The sequence below is a fragment of the Polyodon spathula genome, chromosome 5 (genome assembly GCF_017654505.1).
Source record: "Polyodon spathula isolate WHYD16114869_AA chromosome 5, ASM1765450v1, whole genome shotgun sequence".
Classification (NCBI taxonomy): domain Eukaryota; kingdom Metazoa; phylum Chordata; class Actinopteri; order Acipenseriformes; family Polyodontidae; genus Polyodon; species Polyodon spathula.
In genome coordinates, this window is record NC_054538.1 from 956,839 (window position 1) to 981,715 (window position 24,877).

Here is a 24,877-nt window from a genome sequence, read left to right on the forward strand (position 1 = left end):
ATTTAATTGCTTAAACTGTTTCCCACCCACCTCGTTTTCGTATTCTGGTGTGTGTTTGTATGTACGTCGAGCGAAGTTGACAATCAGTGCGTTCAATAAATCGCGTTAGCAGCGGATAGATTATTCTTCTACACGAGGGAACGGTTGCGAGACCAGCACCGGTATTTACATTTACTGGATCTGAGGACGACCGAAGCAAACAAAACTCTTAATCCTGCAAAATTGAGACGCCATTTATCTGCAAAGCATTCAGAATGTGAACAAATTACTTTTATAAACAAAAGAAACAACAACTTTGCCATCAGCAACTTCAATGCGCAAAATGGCAACATTTCTTGCTGACCTGGTAGTAAAGATTGAAGCCGAGGAATCTCACTCAGTCAGGTACATTATATAAATACTTATACATATACACATAGGAACCCATATATGCTCTATTAAAAAAATACCTTGATCATGACCTTTGACCGCTCCTTAAGGTAATGTAAAATTAGCTATAAATCCTTACAGTGTGTAGATAGGGTCATGGTTACCATGGTGTTTAGAGTTATAAGCCATCCTGAGATAATGAATTAATGCAGTATTTTGAAATGAAACTGCTCCATGGATCTGACACCTGTGCTGCAATGCTACAGCTTGCCAACTTTCCAGCTGGTCCTTAGCTTGGAAGCCCTAAAACTGCCTGGTAGTTCTAGTTTAGCTCTTTTACTTATCATGTAATCAAAGAAACTACAAAATTATATTGCAAAAGTCTACCTGAAGCCACAATAGTAGCGCAGTAGTTCATGTTAGATTTCAAAATGCCACATTTTTCAATTTGTCAGTTTTTCGGTAAGTACATGGAAAATAAAAGCGGTATGTAATGCTGTTAATGTAACACGATTCAGCAGGTTTCATTCGACTTCAAAATGAGTTAATTCTATAGGCTAATGCAAAACTTCTGCCCATAGCTGCATGTCAGGCAGACAGACAGGCCAGCTTCATTCGCTTTGCTGAATGCATATCTATGGGACTGGAATCCCAGTCTGTTTCAGGACCCTGCAATCCCAGTCTGTTTCAGGACCCTGCAATCCCAGTCTGTTTCAGGACCCTGCAATCCCAGTCTGTTTCAGGACCCTGCAATTCCAGTCTGTTTCAGGACCCTGCAATCCCAGTCTGTTTCAGGACCCTGCAATCCCAGTCTGTTTCAGGACCCTGAAATCCCAGTCTGTTTCAGGACCCTGAAATCCCAGTCTGTTTCAGGACCCTGCAATCCCAGTCTGTTTCAGGACCCTGCAATCCCAGTCTGTTTCAGGACCCTGCAATCCCAGTCTGTTTCAGGACCCCGGAATCCCAGTCTGTTTCAGGGCCCTTTTCATTTCTGGACCTCAACCTTTTGTACGTTTTCTAATTGATAAAAACACACCACTGGAACTCCCATATATTACTAGACACAGTATTTATTGCAAATTCTAGCACTTATTTTTACTTTTACAATGTCAAGAATACAAACTATATCCAAAATTAAGTTACAGTACAGTCATTAACAGAAAATACATTAGTCTTTTTGTAGCTTTAACAATTAAAAAATATTTTAAAAAGCATTTAAACTTAATCAAAACAAAACCAAACAAACCAAAAAAAAAAAACATCTACCAACCCGAAAGAGCTGTTGCACAAATACATAATGATTTCATTCATATAAAACCATAACTGGAAAGCCCAAAATTGAACATTAACAGACTGCTTTGATAAAGTTTATTAAAAAAACTCACACACAATACTTCTACATTTCCCAAAGTTATATAAAATGTACATAAAAAATAAATTGTCTTTTTTCATTGTGGAATACGTTTTAACTGGGAAGATAAACTACTGGTCCAGAAATAGCTTTCTAAAGGAAAACTAACCATAATAAATACGAGGAAATGTTTTCTTAAACAACAAAAAAAAAAGTAAAATAAAACTATTTAGGGAAAATATTTACTTCGTTTAAAGATGCACCAAGGGATTCTCTCATTAAGTAAAATTTGCATCCTTGTATCAAATAGGTAAAAAGATATGTCTTTATTTCAGAAACCATTCCAGTCTCTCTCAAAAGAAAATTAACTTGACCTCAGTGTTTAGGCTAATGCATACAATGGGACAAATTCTACAGAGAAGGAAAGACTGTTTTTTTATCACTGTCTGAAGTTTCATAAAAACAGTCTTCATTTACGACCGAGGCCAGACTCTGAACACTGAACTCCCTTTCGAGGAGGGCATTGAGATCCAAGCTGGCTGCTTCTGACTGGCTGTCCAGAGATCTGCCGTGCTCCTTCATATCTAACAACACCTCCTTGCTCCTTTTCAGGCTGTTTGCTTTGCGTTTGATGGGGCAGTAGTGTCCCCGCACCAGCATGGGCTGCCTCTCTGGCATGTCCAGTTCTTCAGTCTCAGGCTGCACACAGGGTGCTAGCCGTCTGTCTGAACCAGAGTCCTCACAAAGCTTCAGCCTCTGAAACTGGGCCTCAATATCTTTGGTTGGAGATGCTTTACCAGTCTCACAGTAATCGTCATCGTCACTCAGAATGTCTGATTCCTTGACAGCGTTGTCCTCAGGGTCACGTGGCCGCAGTATCTGGGAGTCCAGTTTGCTGTCTCTGTCCTGGCTGGTGGGCGGGTAGTTATCCAGCATGCTCTCTCTGTCATGGCCAGTGGGCGGGTGGGAGTCCAGCATGGTCTCTGCTGCCCGACAGTCGCTGCTCTGAGTGCCACTACTGTGACTCCCCTCGTACCAATCCAGCAGGGTTGCCTTTAAGGTTCCTTCATTGCTGGATGGCAGTTTGCATAACCAGGAGGCCCTCGAAGAACCTGCAATGATACATAATAGGAATACGTTTTTTGAACAATGAAGCTGAGTTTTAGTTAGACTACAGCAGGTGCCCTTGTTTACAAGGGGTAAGGAACCCATTCACAACCCATCCACCTGAGAATGAACCCATTCACAACCCACCCTCCCCTGAGAAAGGACCCATTCACAACCCACCCTCACCTGAGAATGAACCCATTCACACCCCACCCTCACCTGAGAATGAACCCATTCACACCCCACCCTCACCTGAGAAAGGACCCATTCACACCCCGCCCTCACCCGAGAATGAACCCATTCACACCCCACCCTCTCCTGAGAAAGGACCCATTCACAACCCACCCTCACCTGATAATGAACCATTCACACCCCACCCTCCCGAGAATGAACCCATTCACACCCCACCCTCCCCTGAGAATGAACCCATTCACACCCCACCCTACCGAGAATGAACCCATTCACACCCCACCCTCACCTGAGAATGAACCCATTCACACCCCACCCTACCGAGAATGAACCCATTCACACCCCACCCTCCCCTGAGAATGAACCCATTCACACCCCACCCTACCGAGAATGAACCCATTCACACCCCACCCTACCTGAGAATGAACCCATTCACACCCCACCCTACCGAGAATGAACCCATTCACACCCCACCCTACCGAGAATGAACCCATTCACACCCCACCCTCCCCTGAGAATGAACCCATTCACACCCCACCCTACCGAGAATGAACCCATTCACACCCCACCCTCCCCTGAGAAAGGACCCATTCACATCCCATCCTACCTGAGAATTAACCCATTCACACCCCACCCTACCTGAGAATGAACCCATTCACACCCCACCCTCCAATGAGAATGGACCCATTCACAACCCACCCTCACCTGATAATGAACCCATTCACACCCCACCCTCCCGAGAATGAACCCATTCACACCCCACCCTACCTGAGAATGAACCCATTCACACCCCACCCTACCCTGAGAATGAACCCATTCACACCCCACCCTCCCCTGAGAATGAACCCATTCACACCCATCACCTGAGAATTAACCCATTCACACCCCATCCACCTGAGAATGAACCCATTCACACCCCACCCTACCTGAGAATGAACCCATTCACACCCCACCCTACCTGAGAATGAACCCATTCACACCCCACCCTACCGAGAATGAACCCATTCACACCCCATCTACCTGAGAATGAACCCATTCACACCCCATCTACCTGAGAATGAACCCATTCACATCCCATCTACCTGAGAATGAACCCATTCACACCCCACCCTCACCTGAGAATGAACCCATTCACACCCCATCTACCTGAGAATGAACCCATTCACACCCCACCCTCTCCTGAGAATGAACCCATTCACATCCCATCTACCTGAGACCCATTCACACCCCACCCTCACCTGAGAATGAACCCATTCACACCCCACCCTCCCCATTCACACCCCATCTACCTGAGAATGAACCCATTCACACCCCATCTACCTGAGAATGAACCCATTCACACCCCATCCACCTGAGAATGAACCCATTCACACCCCATCTACCTGAGAATGAACCCATTCACACCCCATCTACCTGAGAATGAACCCATTCACACCCCACCCTACCGAGAATGAACCCATTCACACCCCACCCTACCCGAGAATGAACCCATTCACACCCCGCCCTCACCTGAGAATGAACCCATTCACACCCCATCCACCTGAGCATGAACACATTCACACCCCATCTACCTGAGAATGAACCCATTCACAACCATCTTGACAGTGAGTAGTCCAGAGCACAGACCGGACCTACACATCATGCTGTTCACTGTTCAGATGATGCAGTACATGTTGTAAAGCTCTTCTATTCTGAGGTAGATGGGTTGTGAATGGGTTAATTCTCAGGTAGCGTTGTGTAATTCAATATGTTAAGCTAACATTATTCTGCAGGTTTCATTCGACTTTATAAAGCAAAGATGTGAACTAAGTAATACAACTCCAGCTGTACAAAATGTTCCCTTAAGAGAGCATGCTATCAAGTGCTCACCGATCCTGGCTGACAGCGGCACTGTGTTTCGTAATGGAACAAGGCGCTCTTTACAGATCTTCTCCAGAGGAAACTCACATCTCAGGTGTCGTCTGACATTCTCCCTCAGAATTGAGCGAATAACCTTAATTATATGTGCCTTGCTTTCAGGTACACTGCAGCAAAAGAAAAACATGGTCTGTTAATAATGACAACAAAGATACATTATGCAAACATGTTACATTATGCCTACAAACTGATTATTATATAAATATATATATATATATATATATATATATATATATATATATAATATATATATATATATATATATATAAACAAATATTGACAATCTGCCCTTCATAGCTAATAATACGTTGATGCTCGTACAGTATACAGCTCTATTTGATGGCACCGTTCTTGAAACTTGGCCATCTTAAACATTCACTTGTTGATCATTAGGTAAAGCTGAAATGTGAAGTGATCCTCTGTGAACAGCACCCTTGATGTTCGTATGTTGTTGAAACATAACATCCATGCTACTGTAGACCGGAACACAACACACTTGATCATGCTGCTTTATCATTACAGGACGACAGCAGTGAAAACAAGCAAGTGTACATACGTAGGGTTCAGGCTTTAGCACAGCAAATGGAAATAACCCAATTCACTTCACTTCTGAATCAAGTACATCCGTTTTGTTCACCCCTTTCCATAGGAAGATGATAGCAAGTCTGGGTGAGGAGGCAAGCTATGTGAATCAAAGCTTGCACTAAAGTATTATATTATATTTCCTACAGTAACATTAAGGTTGTGTGCAAGCAGATGTTAATGTACATATTTGAGACCAGGAGCACACAGTACCTGCTGCACAGCTGAAATACACTTTCAGGTCTTCCCTCAATTTCAGATTTTGTGTGAATCAATTCCCAAATGCAATTGGTGTCAGTTCCTGTAAACATATACAAATACAACAAATACATTTGTGATGTTACAGAGCTTACCTCTCCATGAACAGCAGGTTTCTCAATAATGACAAACAGCACCTTATACCCACCCCATCCCTGTGCCTAACCTTAATCACATCCCCATCCCTATTCAAATCCCTGTTCATATCCCCATCCCCATCCCTATTCAAATCCCTGTTCATATCCCCATCCCCATCCCTATTCAAATCCCTATTCAGATCCCCAACCCCATCCCTATTCAAATCCCTGTTCATCCCCATCCCCATCCCCATCCCTATTCAAATCCCTGTTCATATCCCCATCCCCATCCCTATTCAATTCAAATCCCTATTCAAATCCCTGTTCATATCCCCATCCCCATCCCTATTCAATCCCTATCCTCATCCCCATCCCTATTCAAATCCCTGTTCATATCCCCATCCCCATCCCTATTCAATCCCTATCCCTCCCCATCCCTATTCAAATCCCTGTTCATATCCCCATCCCCATCCCTATTCAAATCCCTATCCCTATCCCTGGTCATAGCCCCATCCCTATTCAAATCCCTGTTCATATCCCCATCCCCATCCCTATTCAAATCCCTGTTCATATCCCCATCCCCATCCCTATTCAAATCCCTGTTCATATCCCCATCCCCATCCCTATTCAAATCCCTGTTCATATCCCCATCCCCATCCCTATTCAAATCCCTATTCATATCCCCATCCCCATCCCTATTCAAATCCCTATCCCCATCCCCATCCCTATTCAAATCCCTGTTCATATCCCCATCCCCATCCCTATTCAAATCCCTATTCAGATCCCCAACCCCATCCCTATTCAAATCCCTGTTCATATCCCCATCCCCATCCCTATTCAATCCCTATCCTCATCCCCATCCCTATTCAAATCCCTGTTCATATCCCCATCCCCATCCCTATTCAAATCCCTGTTCATATCCCCATCCCCATCCCTATTCAAATCCCTGTTCATATCCCCATCCCCATCCCTATTAAAATGTTTTTCTATAGCACCTGTACTGTACATCAATTAGATAATGTGAAGGTATAATACTGAACTCAAGGAACATCATGGATCACTTCCAGTTACACAAGCACACAATCCTGCTCACCTGCTGCGTTCCCCAGGCGCACCTGAAGTGCGGATAAAGGAATAAGCCAGCGGAATTTAAATGGATCCATATCCCCGTGGATGTATGCAGCTCGAGTGTTAGCTTGCTTTAAAACAAAAACACAAAAATACATTCACGTGAACCTGTGTGCAAAAGTGACATTATTGAATTGAAAAATAAAAACACCAAGGATAACACCAATACAAAAGACAGTGATACTTACTATTTTCTTTTTCATTTTGCTGCTCTCTCTGTACACCAAGATCACAGCTTTCTTAAAAACTGAAGGAGGAAAATAAAGTGATTTTGTCGAAAATGTTGTTGGGTGTTGTACTGTGAATACAGACACCAAATATAAATGACCCTGAAGCAGCACATGGAGGTTTTATGCCATTCTGATTAGCTCATTTTACAATCTTGGGTATTTTATTCCCTTTCGTATTGAGATGAATTGAACTTGCTACACTGTACGTGCTGTGTTTATTACAGTAGACAGCATAGCACTGCACCTTACATGACAGCTGTATTTAGTGACACAGTATTTCCACTGTATTGCACATATATACAATGCCCCTTAATTACACCACATTACGGGTTTATACTGTTACTATGGGAAACTACAATAGAGCCCGTTGTGTGTCTTTGACACTTTGTTAAAGAACACTGCTTTCAAATGAAATCCAGTGCTTTCTCTACTAAAGACTCAGCTTCTCAAAAGCATTTACTTACCAAATACAGTGATCGTGGGATCCTTTCTCATCCGACCCAGAGACGGGAAAGGGTTGAGCCAGATCACAGAGGAATGCATGAGGAATTCTCCCATGGAAATCTCAGTAACCTGAGGGTTACACAGATTTTCCATCGGTTATTAACCTTGCAATACAGGACCGTGCGTAATGTAGTCTCAGAGTCTGTGACTGTACCCTACCCGTGGGAAGCAAGCCTAAGAAAGTAAGTGTATTTATATATCTAGCGCCTTTCATACAACAGTATATCAAAGCACTTTACAAGTCAATAAAAACAGGAATTACAATAAATTCAATTCAAACAATAGAAAAACAAGAACATGAAAAAGTTACAGTAAAATCAAAACACCAAAAAAAAACATCAATATTAGAGAAATAAAAAAAAAACAAGACAAAAGAACACTTAACATTTTGTGTTTTGTAAACGAGTTTTTAATATTGATTTCAAAGTGACTCTCCATCTCTAGTGTCAGATGGTAGCTTATTCCACAGTCTGGGAGCATTGGAACTGAAAGCTCTTTCTCCGTTCCTTTTTGTCTTAATCTTTGGGAGGGACTGAAGAGCAGAATCAGCCGACCTTAAAGCACGTCTCGGTACCTACAGGGACCACAGCTCTTTAGATAATCAGGTGCCAGGATATGAAGTGTCTGTAAGTCAAAAGTAGGATCTTATAATCAGCTCTAAATCGTACTGGAAGCCAGTGTAGAGAAGCCAGCATGGGAGTTGTGGCCACTTAGTATGTTTTTACTAAGCACCCGCGCCGCTGCATTTTGAATAAGCTGTAACCGTGTAAAGGAATGGTCTGGTAACCCAACAAAAAGAGCATTACAGCAATTGAGTCCAGATGAGACAAAAGCATGAATTCGCTTCTCAGAATCAAGCAACGAAAGACAAGATCTAATCTTAGAAATATTTTGTAGATGATAAAAAAAGACACTTCAGTGACATTACAGATATGAGCCTCAAAACATAAATCACAGGGTATCCCCGAGTGGCTCATCCAGTTAAAGCACTGCCGCTGGGAGTGCAGTGTGAGTCACACAGTTTGGACGGCGCTGGTTCACGTGCTGTCGCTGGGAGTGCAGGGTGAGTCACACAGTTTGGACGACGCTGGTTCACGTGCTGTCGCTGGGAGTGCAGGGTGAGTCACAGTTTGGACGGCGCTGGTTCACGTGCTGTCGCTGGGAGTGCAGGGTGAGTCACAGTTTGGACGATGCTGGTTCACGTGATGCCGCTGGGAGTGCAGGGTGAGTCACAGTTTGGACGACGCTGGTCACGTGCTACCGCTGAGAGCGCAGGGTGAGTCAGTTTGGATGGCAGGGGTTCGCATCCCAGCTGTGCAAAGAGGCTGAACTTTGCTGGGGGACTCCGAAACGGGCGTCACACTGGCTCTGAAACTCCCAGGGTGGGGGAAGGGAAACCGGCAGGGACTCATTCTCCTCATCCTGCAACAACAAACCCTACTGGCCAGACACCGAGCACATTCAGAGTGGATAAAAAGCAGGGCTGATCTCTGTTCTCTGGGATCGGTAGCCCCGCCCAGCTCTACTCTGGATTGCTCGGCGTAAAAGCGATTCTGGCTTTAGGCTTGCAAGATCAGAGGACGCTCACACACCTTCAGAACACCTGTGCTGAGGAGAAAAAACATTCCTAATTGGGGAAAAAAATAAAATAAAAATAATAAACTCTAAAATAAAAATTAAAAAGAAAAAAAAAACATGAATCAGGATCAAACATGAATCCCAAATTTCTGGCCTCTGATTTTGGGTTTGAAGTTAAATTACTGAACTTTGTTTTTAGAGAATGGGCAAATTCCAGTTGTGGCCGAGAACCCCAAATCAAAACTTCTGTCTTATCTGAGCTTAGCTGCAAAAAATGGAGAGATCCAGATCTTTACATATTTCAGACACTCAATTAAATCAGAGATCACAGAGGTATTCCCAGGTTTCACAGAAGTATAAACTGTGTGTCATCAGCATAGCTGTGAAAATGTACACTAGGACTATGCAATATCTCCCCCAGCTATGGGACCAAGAATGGAGCCCTGGGGAACGCTACAGGTAATTACAGATAATCCTGATGCTGAATCTCACAAGGAAATGAAATTCCGTCTATTAGTAAGATATGATTTAAACCAGTTTAGTACAGATCCAGACAACCCTACCCAGTTTTCAACGCAATCCATTAAAATGGTACGATCAGCAGTATCAAGTGCTGCACTTATATCTAATAAAATCAGGCTATGGTTATTAAGAAACATATGCAGTTGATTGGCTGCCACCGTCTCTATGATCTTAGCTACAAACGGTAAACTGCAGTGCTAGTCTACAACTGCTCAAAACTGTAGGGTCTCAATTAGACTTGAGTACCGGCTTAACCAAGGCAGTTTTAAAAGCAGTTGGTACTGTTCCAGTTGACAAAGGTCTGTTAATAATTTCTAAAACAAACTCACACAGATCACAAAAAATGCCTTTGAGGAATTTCACAGGAATTAGATCTAAAAAAACAAGTACAAGAGTGTATGAGTTCTAACCGGGGCCACTGTATCAAAAGACAATTCTAACGATATCAAGAGACGGAGCAGCAGTCAGCTGCGATAGCCTCAGTATATCAGAGAGCCTGGATACATTTATTTTGCGAGTTTTAATGTAATGCACTTCACTCTTAGGGCTCTATGTACTAATATTACTGTAAATTCTGCGAATTCGTAGCCTCCATCCTTCGTAAACAGATCTTTTACATCAACAACCACAGTAATGTCACCACAGATATCAGAATTTGCATCGCATTATAAATAGATTTGCAATGCTGAAAGTCAAGATTTGGAACTTCCTTCTGGCACAGATAAATGAGTGGTATAGTGAACAGAAAGAGGTAGTAGCAAATATAATAAGATCGAGCGGGGCTTCTGCAGACTCTTGATGCAACTATGGCACCAGCCAAAAAGAAAAGGAAAATGAATTTCCACAAAGACAAATTGACGTGTTATTGAAATGGAACAAAAGCAAGAAATATTATTCAACACTTTGCAGGGCCAAAAAACATTAAGAAAAGAAACACGGAAAGAAATAACTAACAAAGTGAATTAACTGGAGGGTTACAAAAAAGAAAGCAGACATTTAATATTTTCTGCCAAACTACTTGCCCCCAGTTTATTTAGGTGCTGCCCATCTTTTAAATAATAACTAGAAGTTCCCCCAAAACAGTCCCAATTATTTATAAAACCAATACCTTCTTGTGATAAACAGTACAGAAAATATAAACAAACAGTAACCCCTCCCCATTTACTGCCAGCTGGGCTGATCTAACCCTGGAGAATATGATTTTAATAACGCAAGCACTGCAGCCAAGTCAGACATCTCCACCTCACTCTGATCTGTGCCAGACAAAACCCAAAGCTTGGGAGAAAACCCTCCCTTAAGAATGCAGACCAGACCTCACAGCTGCTCCACAACACGCACACATGGGGAAGCTGTTTGCTGTTACCTCTCTTTCACTTCCACTCTGTTCTGCAACTAGCTGGTCAAACACAGTCCCGTAATCCTCATAGATTTTCTGCATCTCGTTGATGTGGCTGGCCACCTTCTCCATGGCCTTAAATGCTTCTACAGACAAGAATGCAAAACCATTATTAGCACCACGTACACGTCATGTGTTTTATATTCAGTACACTTATGCTTGTTACTGCAAATTTGCTTCAAAGTGAGTATATTTCAATACTACTGTACTTGCATTTACAGCAAGTGACCTATACCATACATCAAGTACTATTTTACTTCAGTTGTTAGTTTAATGATCCAGTACAATACAAAGGTTTAAGCACTCTAAGTGTGATGATGGTTTTGAAACCTGAGATTCAAATTCAGTAGCTGTCAGCAAATATGCAGGAACACACTTAACACATTTATCAGAAAGTTAATTTCATATATTCATGGATATCCTGCATTGGAAAAACAGAATCACGGCATTGTTTAAAATTCATTAAAATATATTAGAATACATCAGCTTAACACAAGAAAGAGCATTTCTTTGAGAACAGCAGAATTTTAAATCAAGCATTTGAAACCATGCAATGAAATTACTCAGGAGGCTATAGAATTAACTGAAACCTGTTGAATGATGTTGTAGTTTTCCCAATAAACGAAAAACTGACAAAAATGTACCATTTTGAAATCTAACATGAAACACTGTGATCCTATTATAGCTTCAGGTAGACTTTTGCAATATAATTTTAGTTTCTTTGATTACATGATGTTAAATAAAATATCTAAATTATGTTCATATAGTTTTTTGTTTAAATGATGTCTCAGTCATAAAATTCTTGGTGATACAAAACTTTTGGCGATAGCTGCACACACTGACATGAACATTTTTGGAATTTCTTGACATTACTGAGGATATAATATCATGGTTTGTATAGCTTTTTACACGGCCACAAATCCCCTGGTATACAATAGGAGCACACTCACTCCAGTGTGCTGCAGTCCCCTGGTATACAATAGGAGCACACTCACTCCAGTGTGCTGCAGTCCCCTGGTATACAATAGGAACACGCTCACTCCGGTGTGCTGCAGTCCCCTGGTATACAATAGGAACACGCTCACTCCGGTGTGCTGCAGTCCCATGCATACCTGTCAGGTGATAGTGCTCCTCGCTCTCTGTGTCTGTCAGAGACACCAGCTCCCGCAGCAGCAGAGGGTACTTCAGGACTCGCTGCACTGGCTTGATGAGGTACGACTCCAAGGTCGACGAGTGCTGCTTGGTCGGGTTCCTGGCGCCAAGAAACTCTTTAAAAGCTCTGTCTGTTTTAGCTAAAACACACAACACACTGTCGGTTAGCATTGTTGAACTTGGCTGTATTACTGTAGACAGTTTCATCAGTTCATTTGGGACAACTATAAGGGTGAATGCGCCAGTGAATCACTTTATATCAAAAATAAACAAAAAATGGTAAACTGGGCTGGAATGAAATAAGAAACCTACAGGTACTGCACTCTGGAGAGTTGGTGTTACAGCAACCAACCAAAAGGGTGGCCGTTGATAATACTGCTAGTGCAATAACAGAGAGCTTGTTACCGGACAGCCGGAAGGATGCAGGCAGCGGGGCGAAGGGCAGTGCTTTTAAAGTTGTGCTTACACAGTGTCTGCCCTCTCTTATTAACACTAGTAACATTATCAATGGCCCCTCCAGGCAGGGCTGGAATAACGCATAGACAAACTAGGCAACTGCCTGGGGCCCAAAGTCATGGGGGCCCCAAAAATATATATATTTTTTTTTAAACAGATACGGAATTGAATGAAAACTGGAAGAACTTCAGTCACTGACATTTCAACCGAGGCAGAATTAGAACAAGTTTTTTTCTCAGATGAACAGACGTAAGAAATCAATTGTCTACAAACATTCTGAGTGGAATTCTGACTTCAAGACTGCTGTTAAAAACGATCCAGTCTGCAAATATGTCCATCAAAACTAGACAATTTTATAATGCAGTTTTATTTATTCCTTCTATATATAAACAATACAGTGTCAGTAAAAAAAGGCCACTGTAAATCTGTACTTCAGTAAAAACAAAACTGCAAGGTTGGCCACCCTGCTCTGACTACACGATAATGTGCAGGTGTGTTTGTTTATTTAATATATATTTTTGTGGACTATGGGGGACCTACAGTTACTGGACACATATTTGAGCGCCCTCCTATATAGAAGTAGCATGTCTAGTTTTTGTTTTTAATTGGACAACAATCAACTTGGTACTCTTTTCCATATCTGAACTGTTGTATTTTTATTCAGTAAACCGTGAAAGGTGATTATCAAGCTCTACTATGGGATTTGACGTAGGTTTCAGGTTTTTTTCCAAATTTATTCTGAAATGTGTTTAGCACACCGCCTTCACTTGAACTATTTCTGGCAGATTTTGTCAGTCGTTCAGTTCAGAGCTGCTGCTTCTTCATCTGTTCAGATCCACTCTGATGTCTCGTGGGAACCATCGACCGACAGCAAAGGGACCCGAAATACAGCATTGTACCGGTATTTGAAATATTGTAAAAAAAAGGAACCAACATATTTTTAAAACAATAAATGAGGGCCAGTAATAACGCTGATAAAGCTGAAGAGGCAGGCACCTTTTGTTTATTTATTTATATTAAAGCAGTGGTTAGCAGTCCTTTTACAAAGCTTCAGAGCCTCCTCTGAGGTAAGTTCAGTCCAAACACCACAACAGCGCACTGCCGGCTACTGGAAGTCATGAGCATCTCTTAGGGAGCACAGCACACTGCATAACATCAAATGAAGAATGCATAAGAAAATGCAGCTTCATACACCTCATGTTTGTACGGAGATTGTCGTTTACAAATTGTACACAATTATGTTAGTTTTCTCTAGCCACTGTCATACCCACACTTTCATATTCCCAGAAATGTCATTTAGCATCTTGCTGTTAAAAACTGACAACCACTATAGTAAAATCACATTTCTCATTAGCACAAGCACCATATTGCCCTCCTCTGCTTTCCTGAATAAAGTGTTTTTTTGTTTTGTCTTTTCTGCCTATTTTGTACACTGCAATTCAGGATATGCATTTAGCTGCTGTAGGTAATCTCTGATTGTTCTGTGTGTAAAAGCCTGTGGATCGATTGAGCTGCAATCAGACCGTTTGACCTCCTGCACTGGGTGTGATTAGGACCCAGGAAACACTGCTGTTTCGGGTCCCGTTAGAAGTGGTGATGTCCATGAATCTTGTAATAATGTATATCATAACATTCTTATAGTATTAAAGTTACAGCGAAAACAAACTATTATATTAAAGATTTATCTCTACACATAATCTATTGCTGTTAATAACATTCATATCATGTTTAAAGACCATGGATTCTAATTGTGACAAAAGGGTTATAAGGTGATAAGGTTTCTTAATCTAGTAAGTAATAAGAACACGAATGTTAAAGACTCTGTTAGCACTCCTGTTAAGAGACTTCAATAAAATTAAACTCTCTAATCTACTTCATCTGCAAATGTACCCCCCCACCCCCCTCCCAAGAGCTAGTAATGACTGTTTCTTATTAAACAGCATTTAAAGAACACATTCTTTCTTGTTCAGTCTTTTTACCTCTTTCAAGCACTTTCTGAACCTTGATGTGGTTTGCACAGAAGCCGCTGTAAAGCTTGAAGTGGTCAGCATAGTACAGAAAGGAGCCTCCAAGGGAAAACAGCAACTTCTGAAACATAGAATTCCATATTACATGAATACACATAACTCTTGATCAGGAACCTCATTAATTGAAACAAAAATAACACTACGTAACACAATTTTTGTTCCTGGGTAGTAAGTGTTATTTCCTAATTGCTTATGCCTCAAAAGTATAGAAAATGGCTATTACTCCCCACAAACTTTGTTTTTGTGACCACGACAGTGATATTTTGAAATGTACCTATTTCCAATAAGAAAACAGGCGCTTTTGTGTCTTTTTTTCGAGATTTACGATGATATCGTAAATTTACAGTATAATTGTAAATCTTGAAAAACTACTCACTTCTAAATCTTTTGTAGTCATTTTTGTATTACTTTAGTATAAATACATGTTAATTTGGATTCATATGTTGTTTTTTTCTGACTTTATGTGAACGAGAAGACACAAAAGTGCCCGTTTTCTCATTGGAAATAGTGATATTTTGAAATATCACTGTCGTGGTCACAAAAGCAAAGTTTGTGGGGAATAATAGCCATGTTCTATACTTTTGAGGCATAAGCAATTAGGAAATAACACTTACTACCCAGGAACAAAAAAAAATAAAATAAAAATTGTTACACGGTGTAATCATACCCCCCCGCAGTGGACACAGCCCGATAAATGTTAATTGCATAACGGCTGTTACTCTGATAAATGTTACTGTATAACAGCTGTTACTCTGATAAATGTTACCTTATAACGGCTGTTACTCTGATGTTATTCTATAACGACTGTTACTCTGATAAATATTACTGTATAACAGCTGTTGCTCTGATAAATGTTATTCTATAACAGCTGTTACTCTGATATTATTCTATAACGACTGTTACTCTGATAAATGTTACTGTATAACAGCTGTTGCTCTGATAAATGTTATTCTATAACAGCTGTTACTCTGATATTATTCTATAACGACTGTTACTCTGATAAATGTTACTGTATAACAGCTGTTGCTCTGATAAATGTTATTCTATAACAGCTGTTACTCTGATATTATTCTATAACGACTGTTACTCTGATAAATGTTACTGTATAACAGCTGTTGCTCTGATAAATGTTATTCTATAACAGCTGTTACTCTGATATTATTCTATAACGACTGTTACTCTGATAAATGTTACTGTATAACGGCTGTTACTCTGATAAATGTTATTCTATAACGACTGTTACTCTGATAAATATTATTCTATAATGACTATTACTCTGATAAATGTTACTGTATAACGGCTGTTACTCTGATAAATGTTATTCTATAACGACTGTTACTCTGATAAATATTATTCTATAACGACTGTTACTCTGATAAATGTTATTCTATAATGACTGTTACTCTGATAAATGTTACTGTATAACGGCTGTTACTCTGATAAATGTTATTCTATAACGACTGTTACTCTGATAAATGTTATTCTATAATGACTGTTACTCTGATAAATGTTACTGTATAACGGCTGTTACTCTGATAAATGTTATTCTATAACGACTGTTACTCTGATAAATATTATTCTATAACGACTGTTACTCGCAGACAGGCTAAAAGAATTGAATCTGTTCAGTCTTGAACAAAGAAGACTACGTGGCGACCTAATTCAAGCATTCAAAATTCTAAAAGGTATTGACAGTGTCGACTCAAGGGACTTTTTCAGCCTGAAAAAAGAAACAAGGACCAGGGGTCACAAATGGAGTTTAGAAAAAGGGGCATTCAGAACAGAAAATAGGAGACACTTTTTTACACAGAGAATTGTGAGGGTCTGGAATCAACTCCCCAGTAATGTTGTTGAAGCTGACACCCTGGGATCCTTCAAGAAGCTGCTTGATGAGATTTTGGGATCAATAAGCTACTAACAACCAAACGAGCAAGATGGGCCGAATGGCCTCCTCTCGTTTGTAAACTTTCTTATGTTCTTATGTTCTTAAATGTTATTCTATAACGGCTGTTGCTGCTGTCAGTTGTCTATCATACAAGCCTGCTGCATTTGATCCTGTTTTAATAGTTGGTCTGCCTTCCCCCTGACCTCAAGGTGTTGACTACAGCACTGTTCAATCTGCAGGAATATCAGAATTCAGGCATGAAGTAACATATGTTCTGTTCTCCAGTGCTCCACAGCTACTCACTGCAGAGGAGAGGAATACTGTTGCAGCTACCCAGCTTGAGAGCCACCGCCCCAACGCATCATACATCTGCTTGAGAAAACATGCTGCTCAGATCTTTTCATTTCATGAACTGTCCATATGAAATCATTGTTCAAATGTTTTTACACCCTTACTTTAGTTACATTCTGTGGTTACTACTTCAGTACATTAGTTCAGATTAGTTTAGTTCCTTGTTTTAGAGAACAGTTTATTAGTCCCAAAAAAAAGAAAAATAAATCGTATCTGCATGGAGGTCAAAAATACATAAAAACACAAAGCACAGGGAACTACTAAAGAAAGAAAAAAACCCAAACGAAGCAGCAATGCAAGCATGCAGGAAAAAACAATGTGCTTGTGTGCTTTTTGCAACTTTTCATAATCTTAACAATTTTGGTTTTAATTCAGATAATGGATTTTTTTCCTGTAACTCTATTTCACTGAAAAACTGGTAAAACGTTAGTCACCTTGAACTGGAACGGGGTTTCCAGGGTGCTGAAATCAGGAGAGGAAGCGATTCTCTCCTCCAGCGTCTGGAGGAACACCTTCTGGAAATCCAGCATTTCAGGAAGGCTCCCAAACAGGGACTCCATCTGTGAGAAAAGTAAACACATCACATGCATTTCCAAAAAGAAACTAAACTGCACTCCAGTACCAGAGTTTCAATACAGCCAGCAATGAAAACCAATGTGTGGAAGCGACAGCGAGTGGGAGAAGTACAGGCGTGGAAGTACAGAGCAGTTTCGAAGCAGAAAGGAGAAATTGCATCTTGAATTGCTTTAATCAGAAAACAGAGGACATTGGGGAAACACAGCAGCAGCTCAAAGTCAAACAGCCGCGTGTGTTTTTCTGATAACAAACAAGCTGAAACTCGGAGCAGCTGATTCAAATTCAGCGTCGTTTTGAGACACGGGCGAGGGGAGGAGCCGACAGCACAGCAGAACAACGCAGTTAAACGAGGCAGTCTTCCCAGCGACAGCGAGTGGAAGCGACAGCGAGTGGGAGAAGTACAGGCGTGGAAAAGTACAGAGCAGTTTCGAAGCAGTTTGAAAGCAGGTTGACAGTTGCAGAAGAAACTAAACTTCAAAAAAAAAAAAAACCTCAACATGGTCTTCAAGCCTGTAATCTGTGATACCTGCTTGATGTGGGAAATCCGAGAAAAAATCCTATACACTGTATAGGAAAGACAGGCAGGACAGAAGAGGAGGAGGGGTAGCGCTATACATAAGAAACAGTCTTGAAGCCCAGGTGTTAAACCTGGACAAAGAAAATAAAACCGAATCAATATGGGTCAGAATAACAGACAAAAATTCAAAAGGCATAATAATAGGAGCATGCTATAGACCGCCAGATTCAGACGGTGAGCACAATAATCTGTTATACAATGACATTAGAAATGTGTGTAGCAAAGGAGAAGCCATACTAATGGGGGATTTCAACTTCCCCCAGATAAAATGGGAAAACCCGGTGGGTAGCGCGAAGGATGAAATAGAAATGGTGGAAATGACAAATGACTGCTTCCTAACACAATTTGTGAAGGCACCCACTAGAGGGGAGGCATGCCTTGATTTAGTCTTTTCAAATAACGAAGATAGAATAACTAAAACAGAGGTCAGAGAACCACTGGCAAACTCAGACCATAACATGGTCTCATTTGAAGTGTTTTTTAAATCCCCAAAAGTAAAGACTAAAGTTAAGGTTTACAATTTTAGAAAAGCAAACTATGAAGGTATGAAACAGAGACTAACAGAAGTAGATTGGAGTAAAATAGAGAAAACACCCACAGAAGAAGGATGGTTGTTCTTCAAAAACGTAGTACTAGAGGCGCAAAACAATTATATCCCTAAAGTAGACAAATCAAAATGTAAAACTAAATTGCCAAAATGGTTTAATAGATCAATTAAAAAAAATATTCAGCGGAAAAAAAGGCACTTTACAGAGCATTAAAAAAGGACCGAAAAGAAAGTACGCAGAAAGAGTACACGGAACTGCAAACGCAAGTCAAAAAGGAAGTTAGAAAGGCCAAGAGAGAAATAGAAATGAACATTGCTAAGGGAGCTAAAACCAATTCCAAAATGTTTTTCCAATATTACAACAGCAAGAGAACATTCAAAGAGGAGATTAAATGTTTAAGAGATACAAATGGCAAAATCATAGAGGAAGAAAAAAAAATAGCAAATATGTTAAATGATTACTTTTCACAAGTTTTTACAAAGGAAGATACTGACAACATGCCCCACATGTCATCCAGTTCCTATCCAGTTTTAAATAACTTTAGCATAACTGAGGCAGAAGTGTTAAAGGGACTAGGAGCTCTTAAAATAAACAAATCCCCTGGGCCGGATGAGATCCTCCCAGTAGTACTCAAAGAAATGAAAGAAGTAATTTACAAACCGCTAACCAAGATCATGCAGCAGTCTCTTGACACAGGGGTGGTACCGACAGACTGGAAAATTGCAAACGTAATACCGATCCACAAAAAAAGGGAAACAAAACTGAACCAGGTAACTACAGACCAGTAAGCCTGACTTCTATTATATGCAAACTTATGGGAACTATAATAAGATCCAAAATGGAAAATTACCTATATGGTAACAGGGTACTGGGAGACAGTCAACATGGTTTTAGGAAAGGGAGATCGTGCCTAACTAACTTGCTTGATTTTTTTGAGGATGCAACATCGATAATGGATAATTGCAAAGCATATGACATGGTTTATTTAGATTTCCAGAAAGCTTTTGACAAAGTCCCGCACAAAAGATTAATTCTCAAACTGAACGCAGTTGGGATTCAAGGAAACACATGTACATGGATTAGGGAGTGGTTAACATGTAGAAAACAGAAAGTACTGATTAGAGGAAAAACCTCAGAATGGAGTGTGGTAACCAGCGGTGTACCACAGGGATCAGTATTAGGTCCTCTGCTATTCCTAATCTACATTAATGATTTAGATTCTGGTATAGTAAGCAAACTTGTTAAATTTGCAGACGACACAAAAATAGGAGGAGTGGCAAACACTGTTGCAGCAGCAAAGGTCATTCAAAATGATCTAGACAAGATTCAGAACTGGGCAGACACATGGCAAATGACATTTAATAGAGAAAAGTGTAAGGTACTGCACGCAGGAAATAAAAATGTACATTATAAATATCATATGGGAGATATTGAAATTGGAGAAGGAATCTATGAAAAAGACCTAAGAGTTTTTGTTGACTCAGAAATGTCTTCATCTAGGCAATGTGGGGAAGCTATAAAAAAGGCTAACAAGATGCTCGGATACATTGTGAAAAGTGTTGAATTTAAATCAAGGGAAGTAATGTTAAAACTGTACAATGCACTTGTAAGACCTCATCTTGAATATTGTGTGCAGTTCTGGTCACCTCGCTATAAAAAAGATATTGCTGCTCTAGAAAGAGTGCAAAGAAGAGCGACCAGAATTATTCCGGGCTTAAAAGGCATGTCATATGCAGACAGGCTAAAAGAATTGAATCTGTTCAGTCTTGAACAAAGAAGACTACGTGGCGACCTAATTCAAGCATTCAAAATTCTAAAAGGTATTGACAGTGTCGACCCAAGGGACTTTTTCAGCCTGAAAAAATAAACAAGGACCAGGGGTCACAAATGGAGTTTAGAAAAAGGGGCATTCAGAACAGAAAATAGGAGACACTTTTTTACACAGAGAATTGTGAGGGTCTGGAATCAACTCCCCAGTAATGTTGTTGAAGCTGACACCCTGGGATCCTTCAACAAGCTGCTTGATGAGATTTTGGGATCAATAAGCTACTAACAACCAAACGAACAAGATGGGCCGAATGGCCTCCTCTCGTTTGTAAACTTTCTTATGTTCTTATGTTCTTAATATAAAAGAAAAAAAACCACCAATGTCTACTCAATGGCTGAACTTCCAAAACACGCTGATCACTAACTCAGAACCCACTACTTAACATGAGCTGCCACTTACAAGAATGACTGAAACGCTTGTTTGTTTCAAGTGTTAGTTGAGAAAATTATTAGGAATAAATGAATAAATAACTGTTTTTGAAAAATAAGGCTCTATTTCAAGTGAAAATGCCAGCGATGATGAGAATGCGTTACACAGGAGAGATGTCTCTGGATGTTAAACGAGATTGTTCTTCATAGCCATTGTCTTTGTTTAGCTTCCACACTACTTTACCAGCATCACACTCGTTTGTGAAACGTCTCCCGCTGTCACTTCATATCACCTCCAAAAAAGTCCACTCAAGAAATCCGTCTGTATTTAATGAAAGTGAATATATAGGACACGAATATAAAAATAAAATTAGAAAGCCATTCTCCATACCTCATCTTGAGTGAGGAAGGTCTCGTTCTGTAGGGGTTTCAGGTAGATTTCAAAGAGGCAGCTCAAATCCTGGGGGTTTAAAAAGAGAAATATATTGATACGTATGAAATCCCCAACCTGTATGTTTCTGTGGCACATATCATAATTGAGAGAGCCTTATTCTGCTAGCACCATGTTTCAGCTGCCTAGCATTGTCAAGCAGGCTTTACATAATAGCAGCATGATATAAAGTCCCCACTCCCCACTACATAAAACTTCTGTAAAGGAATCTGCATCACTACAATTGCATGAGCTGTTATCAAGATGCAGGTAAAAAAGTAAGAGTCTAGGCGCACCTCCTCTATAGCCTAGGTTCAGAATAAACGATGCATGGGGTATCTCCTCTATAGCCTAGGTTCAGAATAAACGATGCATGGGGCATCTCCTCTATAGCCTAGGTTCAGAATAAACGATGCATGGGGCATCTCCTCTATAGCCTAGGTTCAGAATAAACGATGCATGGGGCATCTCCTCTATAGCCTAGGTTCAGAATAAACGATGCATGGGGCATCTCCTCTATAGCCTAGGTTCAGAATAAACGATGCATGGGGCATCTCCTCTATAGCCTAGGTTCAGAATAAACGATGCATGGGGCATCTCCTCTATAGCCTAGGTTCAGAATAAACGATGCATGGGGCATCTCTTCTATAGCCTAGGTTCAGAATAAACGATGCATGGGGCATCTCCTCTATAGCCTAGGTTCAGAATAAACGATGCATGGGGCATCTCCTCTATAGCCTAGGTTCAGAATAAACGATGCATGGGGCATCTCCTCTATAGCCTAGGTTCAGAATAAACGATGCATGGGGCATCTCCTCCATAGCCCAGGTTCAGAATAAACGATGCATGGGGCATCTCAATCAACAGCATAGCCGGGCCCTGCAGTACCTTCACATAGGATTTCTCTGTGTCCACCAGCTCCTGAATGACTTTCCTGAGCCTCTCTGTGACAGACATGTGGCGAGGGCAGGGCCTGAGCAGGGGATCAGCCCCCTCCTTCAGTCCCTCCATCACACCTGCTGTAACCTCCTGGAAGCTCTGGTACAGGGTGCTCACAGGGTCTGCACTCTGCAGGGAGAGAGAGAGAAATGGGTCTGAACACCTCATCTATAACATCACTGTGTACATCACACATATAGGTTGACTCCCAAACCATCACAATTAGAAAAGATCCTTTTTTTTACCATGATGTTTTCCTTTTTATTCCCAGGCATCAGCCTTATCAGCCCCTCCCTGACAGTGCAAACCTGCTCTATTACCACAGGTAATTCTGGGAAATGTAGTTTAAACTATAATCCAGGGTTCAAACTTCGTAAAATTCTAGGACTAAAATATTTTCCCTGTATAAGCAGTCATGTAGGGGCACCTCCTTCACACAAAAAGAGCTTGCTTCATCCCGCAGATTGTACTCTGACCCTGTACTGCAACATAACATACGTTATGTAACATAACGAACGATACTATAATGTGTGCGAACGGCAACCTGACCTACACTTTTGCATTTTGGGCTGTACTTCACAGTGTACAGCATGAAGAGTAATAAACCATACCTAATATTCCCTCAATACAGGGGCTACACACATGTGATTAAGCTAGGATTCAGTTCCTAGCAAGGGGCACTCGTAATTTCAAAGCAACATTAGTTATTATTCATGGTGACGGAGAGTGTTAAAAATGTAAAGACATCCCTGTTGAAGAAATGGTTGGCAGTCGTCATGAGCAAACAGAATAGGAGAACTTGCCCCCGCTGAACAACACAGTGAATGATCGGATTATCTGCAGTGAGAATTCCTTTTCTCTTCCATAGACTCTGACACTCGTCAGCACAGATGGGTCTCCACACTAACACGGCAGCTCCAGCAGCCTCTAATGATCAGTCATCAGAAGCAGCTCATGTTGTCACATTAGATCAAGAGGCTCACATTCAGCAGTACTTGCAATAATGTTAAGAGAATGCCAAAGCTGTAATCTATATGGTTGATTTAACTCATTTCAGTTATTAGGAGAAATGGATCTGTCATATAAAGATGTGATTTTCACAGAATGGTTCTTCACTTGCTAGGGTTTGCTTCTTCAGTATCATTTCAATATGCATGTGGTGTTATGAGTGCCCAGATATGTGGGCTGGGATTTATAAACAACTGGGATTGCTTTTGGAAAAGAAAGACATTATAGGAAAGAAGGACTGCACCTAAATAGGTCAGGGGCAAGCAGGCTAGCTGATAACATCGAACATCACCTAGCAAGGTATTTAAACTAGGAATTGGGAAAGGGAGGGAATCTAAAGAGGCATGTTAAATCCAGGTTAAAGTATCCTGCCATTCCCGCTACCCACTGAGTAACACAGAGGCGTGTGCTACAGTAACCTTCGTCAAATTCCTATCACCCCTGCTCAATCACACGCTCTTGATTGGACCAATTTACACCTAGGTTTATTTAACGTCTGGCCTCTGTCTAATAATGCTCTGTTAATTGGTGATTTTACCCAGGATTACAACACTGACATTCTCTCTCTAACTGAAACTTGGCTTGGACTGAATGACAATGTTACCCTGATTGAGGCTTCTCCACCTAACTACTGTTTTCCATATTGAACTTAGAATCAAACAGGAAATTGTTTCATACAATAATTCTACACAATATATACATGCATATAATATTTCTATACAATATATACTTGCATACAATAAAAACATACAATATATACATGCATACATTTTTGGCCACTATAAAACCTGAAGGAGAAGCAGCTGCTGTACTGATAAGTGCTTTCTCTTTTTGTCTGTTCTTGTGGTAACCTTTCCTCTCTAGGATAGACATGGTGCCGGTATCTGGATAACAAGGATTAAGCCTTCATTAGCTCCGTCAGTCAAAGGGAAGGTTTGTCTCCAGTGCTACACAGCATCCCGAACAGGCTTCACCACAACTGGACACTCTCAATACAGATTACCACAAGGGTTACTGCAGTTAACTATAGGGTTGAAAACTCTCTATTTGTTGGGTAAAGCCATGCATGTTTCATTTCAGTCAGTAGGTACTGTAGTCAAGAACTTGAAATAGCTGAATGAACTACTGCACTACATAATGGATTTTTATATATATATATATATATATATATATATATATATATATATATATATATATATATATATATATATATATATATATCCAGCTGCACCGATCGACGGTTATAATCATTATATATATACGAATCTATATATATAATATATACTATTATGATATATATATATATCTGTTGGTTCCTATATATATATATATACACAATATAGTATATATATATATATATCCAAATTCCATGCGGTATTATTCTGAACTTGGATATCTTTCTCTGGTTATATTAAGGATGTTTAACTTTACATTTATTATTAACACACATCTTCTTGAATGGTAAAAGTAGCACAACATGCCTCTCTGTGACATGGCTGTACAACGGGCCATCTTGAAAATCAG

The 24,877-nt window shown here is 40.5% G+C and overlaps 1 protein-coding gene across 6 annotated transcripts in view; it reads right to left on the reverse strand.

Moving 5' to 3' along the window:
* Positions 1–1,616: 1,616 nt before the first annotated feature.
* Positions 1,617–24,877, reverse strand: part of LOC121315382 (T-lymphoma invasion and metastasis-inducing protein 2-like) — a 115,020-nt gene continuing 91,759 nt past the window's right edge. For 3 of the 6 annotated variants that reach the window (XM_041249428.1, XM_041249429.1, XM_041249426.1), the window contains 12 exons: positions 22,295–22,474; positions 21,368–21,436; positions 17,514–17,639; positions 14,796–14,904; positions 12,321–12,500; positions 11,176–11,294; positions 7,673–7,781; positions 7,167–7,225; positions 6,944–7,049; positions 5,729–5,816; positions 4,886–5,040; positions 1,617–2,832 (listed from right to left, as the gene is read on the reverse strand). In XM_041249428.1, the coding sequence (XP_041105362.1) occupies positions 2,132–2,832; positions 4,886–5,040; positions 5,729–5,816; positions 6,944–7,049; positions 7,167–7,225; positions 7,673–7,781; positions 11,176–11,294; positions 12,321–12,500; positions 14,796–14,904; positions 17,514–17,639; positions 21,368–21,436; positions 22,295–22,474 (2,001 nt within the window). In that variant the 3' untranslated portion in view covers positions 1,617–2,131. The remainder of the gene's footprint in view (positions 2,833–4,885; positions 5,041–5,728; positions 5,817–6,943; positions 7,050–7,166; positions 7,226–7,672; positions 7,782–11,175; positions 11,295–12,320; positions 12,501–14,795; positions 14,905–17,513; positions 17,640–21,367; positions 21,437–22,294; positions 22,475–24,877) is intronic. The other 3 variants (XM_041249432.1, XM_041249431.1, XM_041249430.1) reach the window with 2 other exon arrangements.